The 7,656-nt window shown below is 49.8% G+C and overlaps 1 protein-coding gene across 3 annotated transcripts in view; it reads left to right on the top strand.

Annotated features, from left to right (window-relative positions):
- Nucleotides 1–3,442: 3,442 nt before the first annotated feature.
- PTPN12 (protein tyrosine phosphatase, non-receptor type 12) overlaps nucleotides 3,443–7,656 on the top strand; it is a 106,322-nt gene continuing 102,108 nt past the window's right edge. For 2 of the 3 annotated variants that reach the window (XM_025380066.1, XM_025380065.1), the window contains exon 1: nucleotides 4,284–4,356. Coding sequence is in view for 1 of the 3 variants with exons in the window: in XM_025380064.1 (XP_025235849.1) it covers nucleotides 3,799–3,897 (99 nt within the window). In the remaining 2 variants the exon portion in view is untranslated. Of the gene's footprint in view, nucleotides 3,898–4,283; nucleotides 4,357–7,656 lie in introns of those variants that run through there. The other variant, XM_025380064.1, reaches the window with a different exon arrangement.

Below are 7,656 nucleotides of genomic sequence, written 5' to 3'. Positions count from 1 at the left end.
ATGTTCATTCCTTAGGAGTAGGAGCCGTCTCTAAGACATTTTTGTATCTGACACACACGGCATAAACCCTCATATGTTGATATGTTAAAAAGCCATATGTAGATTGAAACAAGACCTAAATGTATTAAAAAGAAAAAAAGCCACTTTGAGAAGCCGGGGCGGGTGGATCGAGGTCAGGAGATAGAGACCATCCTGGCTAACACGGTGAAACCCTGTCTCTACTAAAAATACAAAAAAATTAGTCGGGCATGGTGGCGGGCGCCTGTAGTCCCAGCTATTCGGGAGGCTGAGGCAGGAGAATGGCGTGGAACCCGGGAGGCGGAGCTTGGAGCGAGCTGAGATTGCGCCACTACACTCCAGCCTGGGCGACTAAAGGAGACTCCGTCTCAAAAAAAAAAAAAAAAAAAAAAAAAAGAATTGAAATCCTTGGAGATAGTTTACACAAATTTTCCCAAACCTAGCAGTAGATGCCAAAAGTAGCCGCTGAGAACTGAAGAAACTCTCAAGTGTTGCAAGAAAGAGAGAGAAGCTTGCCAGTAAGAGGAAACATGTTTAAAAAGACTAAAAACACCAGCCAAAATGGGACTCAATACCTTAAACAAGTAACACTTCTTACCCAACACTATACCACACGGTAGTAGACTGTTAGACAACTTGTCCAGCATATCATCTTTACCGATCACTGTCTGGTTGGTACATTGTTTTGAACCATCAAAAGCGGAGGTACTCCTGATCATCTTTCCATTTCTCTGCTTACAGTCGAATTTCTCTCCCATTTCTGAGGGGAAAGGGCCATTTACAGTGAGCATGATCAAGCCGTGATTCTGGCATTTCCTCACAGCTGGTGAAACTGAGTCTCAGTATCTGGTTAAAGTAAAATACTGCAGGCCCTTTTTTCAAATAAAGTTTACCTTAGAAATTAAATTATTCCTCTAAGTGAATTTTTGAAATACAGAACACAACTGTATCTCTTTGCATGCACACACGTATATAAATGCATAGGAAAAAATTTGGAAGGGCATAACTTGAAGTGCATTTTTTTTCTTTTTTCTTTTCTTTTCTTTTTTTTTTTTTTGAGACGGAGTTTCGCTCTTGTTGCCCAGGCTGGAGTGCAATGGTGCGATCTCGTTCAATGCAACCTCCCCTTCCCGGGTTCAAGCGATTCTCCCGCCTCAGCCTCCTGACTAGCTGGGATTACAGGCATGCGTCACCACGCCCGGCTAATTTTTTGTATTTTTAGTAAAAACGGGGTTTCAGCATGTTGGCCAGGCTGGTCTCGAACTCTTGACCTCAGGTGATCCTCCCACCTCGGCCTCCCAGTGTTGGGATTACAGGCATGAGCCATCGCGCCTGGCTTTACCCTCCTCCCTCCCCGAGACGGAGTCTCGCTCTTTCACCCAGGCTGCAGTGTGGTGGCACGATCTCGGCTCACTGCAACCTCCACCTCCCAGGTTCAAGCGATTCTCCTGCCTCAGCCTCTGGAGTACCTAGGACTGCAGGCGTGCACCACCACACCCGGCTTTGTATTTTTAGTAGAGACAGAGTTTCACCATATCCGCCAGGTTGGTCTGGAGCTCCTGACCTCAAGTGATCCGCCCACCTCGGCCTCCCAAAGTGCTAGGATTACAGGCGTGAGCCACTGCACCCGGTCTGACGTGCCTATTTCTGGGGTGGATATATTAGTTGGATTATTTTAAGAGAAATATTTTCCTTTTTTTGAAGAAGTAAATAAACTGTATCCTGTTACACCTATTTTCTTTCTTTTTCTTTTTTTTTGAGACAGGGCCTCACTCTCGTCGCCCAGGTTGGTGTGCAGTGGTGTGATCACGGCACACTGCAACCTCCGCCTCCCGGGTTCAGGTGATCTTCCCATCTCGGCCTCCCAAAGTGATGGAATTATAGGCATGAGCCACCGCGCCCGGCCTACACCTGTTTTCTTCTATGAGTTTTTCACTAAATTCCATAGTGCTCCTAACTTTCATCTAAGAAAGTATTCTACCACTGATATTTCCTATTATAACCAAATTCCCTGCTCTGTACAAAAACGTTTGTGGGTATAAATGATGAAAGTCAGTTCACGGATCAAATCCTTCAGTTCTGTCACATTGTGAGAGGCCACTGTTGTGAAAGTAAAATAACTTGTGTTCTAGTTACGGCTCTGCTAAGAATACTCTGGGGGATGTCAGGAAGTCGCTTTATTTGTAAATGATGAGTTAGACCAGAATAAATTCTCTGATAGAAGTTTACAAGCCAGGCACGGTGGCTCACGCCTAGAATCCCAACGCTTTCGGAAGTTGAGGGGGTGAGGATCCCCAGTGCACAGAAATCTGAGATCAGCCTGGGCAACCTAGTGAGACCCCTTCTCTACCAAAACTAAACAAATAAATAATAAATTTTAAAAATGTATTAGCTGGGCTTGGTGACGTACTGAGGTAGGAGGATCCCTTGAGCCCAAGAGTTCAAGGCTGCAGCGAGCCGTGATCATAGCACTGCACAATGGGCGATAGAGCAAGACCTTAGCTCTGGAAAAAAAAAAAAAAGATTTAATAGATTTATAAATAAAGTCCATTCTACTGAGGGAAGTCTCTTATTCAGTTATGAACTGCTGCGAACCTAAAGGCAGGAAGGCAAATTTCCTTCAGTTCGGCAAACACGAAGATCCCACACCCGCGTCATCTGGGAAGAAGGCACTCCGAACCTCAGGCGCTCACTCGCCAGGTTTAAGAGGATGCGCAAATAATAAAAGTCCTCTCACCCAGGAAGCGTTTCACTTCCCTTAGCTGAGCCACACTCCAAGGTGCCGAAGCCTAATTGCTATCCACTCTCACCAATCCGTTACCAAAATGAGCATCTACCTGCTGCGAACGTGGCGGTGACACTACTACAGTTCCCAGCCTGCCTCCAGCCAGCCCTCGCCCGCCCCCACTCCTGGACTCCACAGGCCGTGACTTGTAGGCCCAGTCCACGGCTGGCGGCGGTGCGGGACTCCTGAAAACTGCTTCTCTTCCCTAGTAGGCAGTGAGACCGCAAATTCCAGCAGAATCCTACTCTGACACACTACTGCTTGCCCGGCTCTGAGTCGCATTCCCTCCTTCGGAGGAACCAACTCTCCTCTCGACGCTACTCAGACCTCTGAGATCCCTGAACGGGGCCACGCCCCGGAAGTGGAGTCAGGTCTCCAGGCCGCCCGCTGAAGTGCCTTCCAGCCACTCCAAGCGGGGCTGGGGCCGGCAGGGCGGGCTTGGGGGCGTGGCCGGGAGGCGGGCGGGGATGGATCAGCAGGCGCGGCGCTTGGGGCGGAGCCGCAGCGCGAGGCCGCGCATCTGGGTGGCGGCGGGGACGCGCCCGTGGGGAGAGGCGGCTGCGGCTGCGGCTGCTGGCGGGGGGGGGGGGGGAGGAAGAACCGGGAAGGGGGGGGCAGGGCGAGCGGAGAGCTAGCTGTGTTCCTGAGGCGGCGGCGGCGGCGGCGGCGGCGGCGGCGGCGTCTCCGACGGAGGAGGAGGGCGGGGAAGGAGGATGGAGCAAGCTGGGGGTTGGGGTTGGCGCTAGCCGCAGCGGCTCGCCTGGTACTGTGGGAGAGCGGCGGCTGCTCCTGGAAGTTGTGGTGTCGGGAGCCCAGCCGGTGCCGCCGCAGCAGCCGCCTAGGGCAGTGGGGAGGAGCAGGGAGCCGCGGGGCTTGGCGGGGGTCGGGAGGGAGGGACGTGCTGGGGAAACGAGCTGGGGAAGACGGAGCGGGCTCTGCGCCGGGGGGGCGGGGGGGGGGGGGGCAAGCGACCGCAGCCGGGGGGACGCGGGAGGATGGAGCAAGTGGAGATCCTGAGGAAATTCATCCAGAGGGTCCAGGCCATGAAGAGTCCTGACCACAATGGGGAGGACAACTTCGCTCGGGACTTCATGGTGAGTCTCTCCCCTCGCTGTCGCCTTGTCTCGCCGGCGCCGGAGCCCATCGCCGCCTCTCCCGGCCGGGCCGCCAGTGCTTTGTGTACCTCTGTGAGGAAAGGGGCGGAGGGGGCGCGCACCATCCCGGTGGGCCGGGTGGTCTTGGAAGCCGGCGGGAATCGAGAGCGCCTCCCGCCGTGGCCTCCTTTCTTCTCCCATGTTCGCGACCCCCGCGCGGGCGCCCGGGACGCGAAGGGAGCGGCCGCGCGGCCGAGCCTGCAGCCTGCACCGCGGCTCGCGACCACCTATTGTTTACCCGGCCGGGAGCCGGAGACTAGTGAGGTGCAGGCCGGGGGGTGCTCGCGTTTCCACATCTCCCCGCCCAGTCCGCTCCTCCCAGGAGGGTCGAGGCAGGGTATCTGGCTGTGACCGGGAGGAGTGCAGATCGTGGCTGACAGAGGAACGGGGGGAATTGAGGTTGGCACTAACTCCTGGGATCCCTTTGCTTTAGATGGTCTCAAAGCGGGCAAGGTAGGACTTCTGCCGTTTCTGGGGTCGCAATCATGATCTCCAACGCTTGGGAAAGGATTGTCCATAAGGAATCTCATGGGTTTACCTAATTTCCATTTACCCGCGTCCCGCTTCTCCTCTCCTGAGACCTAGGTTTAAGGTGATCTTGGGGTCCGGTTCCGGGGATAAGTGTGGGTGGGGGGATTATCCTGAAGGAAACCGACTTCGGACTCCTCAGGGGATATTGCCGAAGGCGAAGGGGATGTGACTATCACTTCCTATCCGGGGTGGGGGTGGGGAACTTGGGAACAATAGTCCTGGTGGGGCGGAGGCGTCGCTACGGGCCGAAGCCCTGAACTGGGAGATAACCTTCCCAGGGCCCCCCCCCCCCCGCCTCCGCCACCCCCCACTTTCCGCCCTCTGCTTGTGCAGGCAGGCTTGAGAGGAGGTGAAGGTTAAAAGTCTTGTTCATGAAACTGCTCTAGATACACTATTGCTCTAGCTCACTATGAGGGGGTCAGATCCGAAGGCGTGGGACCAGAAGTCGACTTCCTATGTTACCCACCCCCCCCCCAACCCCCGCCCCTTTTATTTTTCTGCTGGACAATGTTCCCTCTAGGGTTGTTTCCCGGCTTAGGAGGCGGTGGTTGCGGCTGCTGCTTCTACGGATATTGCGCAAGACTGGGGCGTTGGAAAGCCTGTAGGTCTGGGGAATGGAAAAGGAAGTGGGACTTTGGGAAGTGGTTGCTCCTTAGTCTTGGCGGGGGTTGGGAAGGGGAAATCAGCTAGGGAAAATTTTTATCCTGGGTAAGGTACACCTCCAAGAATAATCACTTAACTCTGAAACCTGATTATGAAAAGGATACACAGTTAATATCTGTAAAATGAATGGGCAGCAGACATTGGCTAGTTTTTATTTTTTATTTAAAAAGTACAGTAGTTTTTATGGTGGAGGTGATATGACTTAGTAGTGAATACTTTTTCACGTTTTAAAGAGACCGGTCCAGTAAAGCTTAGCGTTAAATTTTTAACTGCTTATAAAATAGGTCCTTGACCTTACACAATATTATACTAGTATCGTTGAGCTTTGTGATTCCCGCCTCCCCAGACCAATAATTGAGGATGGAAGTAAAGTTTTCTCAGTATCTTTTGAAGATTGAAAATATAAGTTAAATAATCTAACTTATTCCTTATTAAAAATAAAAATATTGCTTATATTTAAACATTTGCTCTTGATATTTAGCCTATGTATTTTTGAAAAATTACTTTTTGATCTGAAAGGGTTAAGGAAAAGAGGGTATTTTCCTTTTTTACTATTGAACTTTTATTGTCTTAGTATCTTTTGAATGGTGTCATTTACAGCAACTGGATGCAGTCCCCTTTTTACTACTTTCTAGCGAAAGTAGAAGAAAATACTTTGAATATTTAAGGCGTTTAAAACTAGCTTTTTTTGTTTTTGTTTTTGAGACGAGTCTTGCTCTGCGCTCTGTAGCCCAGGCTGGAGTGCAGTGGTGCAATCTCAGCTCACTGCAACCTCTGCCTCCCAGGGTCAAACGATTCTCCTGCCTCCGCCTCCCAAGTAGCTGGGACTACAGGCGCAAGCTACCACGCCCAGCTAATTTTTGTATTTTTAGTAGAGATGGGGTTTTGCCATATTTGCAGGCTGGTCTCAAACTCCTCATCTCAAGTGATCTACCTGCCTTGGCCTCCCAAAGTGCTGGGATTACAGGCGTGAGCCACTGTGCCGGGCCTAAAACTAGTTTTTTACCATCTTACTTTGGTTATGGAAGAAGAGATGGTGTGGTCCCTGGTCATTTCTTGTTTGCATGCTAGTCACCTTGTTATCCCTAGGCATATACCGACAGGGAGGAGCATTGTTTGGTGATGCGGGCCATCAGGACAAGTGCCCAGCCTCTGAACTCCTGTATTGGAGAAGTAGCCTTAGGGTTCATGCTTTGGGGATGAGTCAGGGATTCCTATTGGAGAGTTCATTTCTTTCTTTCTTTCTTTCTTTCTTTCTTTCTTTCTTTCTTTCTTTCTTCCTTTCTTCCTTTCTTCCTTTCTTCCTTTCTTCCTTTCTTCCTTTCTTCCTTTCTTCCTTTCTTCCTTTCTTCCTTTCTTCTTTTCTTTTCTTTTCTTTTCTTTTCTTTTTCAGATGGAGTCTCGCTCTGTTGCCCAGGTTGGAGTGCAGTGGTGCAATCTCCTCTCACTGCAACCTCCACCTCCCAGGTTCAAGCGATTCTCCTGCCTCAGCCTCCTGAGTAGCTGAGATTACAGGCGCATGCCACCACGCCTGGCTAATTTTTGTATTTTTAGTAGAGATGGGGTTTCATGGTATTGGCCAGACTGGTCTTGAACTTTGATCTGACTGACTTTGTGATCTGCCGCCTCAGTCTCCCAAAGTGCTAGAATTACAGGCATGCGCCACCGAGAGTTCATTTCTCAAAGACTGAATGAGTTTCCTTTTTCTTCCGTGATACCTAGGTATAGCTAGGTGATTCTTCACTGGAGATTTGATGACTAAGGCTATTCTTTTATAGGGCTTGTTTTTTTTTTTTTTATTTCCTGACTTGATAAGCAATAGCTGTAATTAAGGCAGCTGGTAGTTGGTGTTGCTTTTTCCCCTGACTGGAAGGCTGGAGAGGAACTATGTTCCCCTGGCATGGAAAGAGAAAAAAAAGATTAACTTATAGATTCTAACTATTATTCTTAAATTCTGATGTTGATTAAAAATGCATTTTAAAATCTTAACATTTTATGACTGAGCCTTAGAGTTAATGTGGCTGATATAACTGTTCCATTATAAAATAATGTTTATTCCAAATTTGGAAATTAATAGAATAATAATAATGCTTTACACTTAGACCACAGTTCAAATGAATACTCCACTTGCCTGACTCTGGTGACAATGCTCTTTTTGCTCTATCCAGCCGTCCTATAGTCCTATCATTTAAAGGCTACGTCTGTTAATATTTTGTTTTGTTTTGTTGTTTTGTTCTGTTTTTGAGATGGGGTCTCACTCTGTCACCCAGGCTGAAGTGTATGGTTGCGATCCTGGCTCACTGCAGCGACAGCCTCCGTGGGATCCCACCTCAACCTCCAGAGTAGCTGGGACTACAGGCCCGCCCCACCAAGCCCTGCTGATTTTTGTATTTTTTGTAGAGACAGGGTTTCCTCATGTTGCCCAGGATGGTTTCTAATTCCTGCCTCAGCCTCAAAGTGCTGGGGTTACAGATGTGAGCCACCATAGCTGGCCTACTACTTGGT

The sequence above is a fragment of the Theropithecus gelada genome, chromosome 3, assembly GCF_003255815.1.
Source record: "Theropithecus gelada isolate Dixy chromosome 3, Tgel_1.0, whole genome shotgun sequence".
NCBI classification, from domain to species: domain Eukaryota; kingdom Metazoa; phylum Chordata; class Mammalia; order Primates; family Cercopithecidae; genus Theropithecus; species Theropithecus gelada.
Note: the sequence above shows the minus strand (reverse complement) of the source record. Positions and strands in the feature narration are given on the sequence as shown.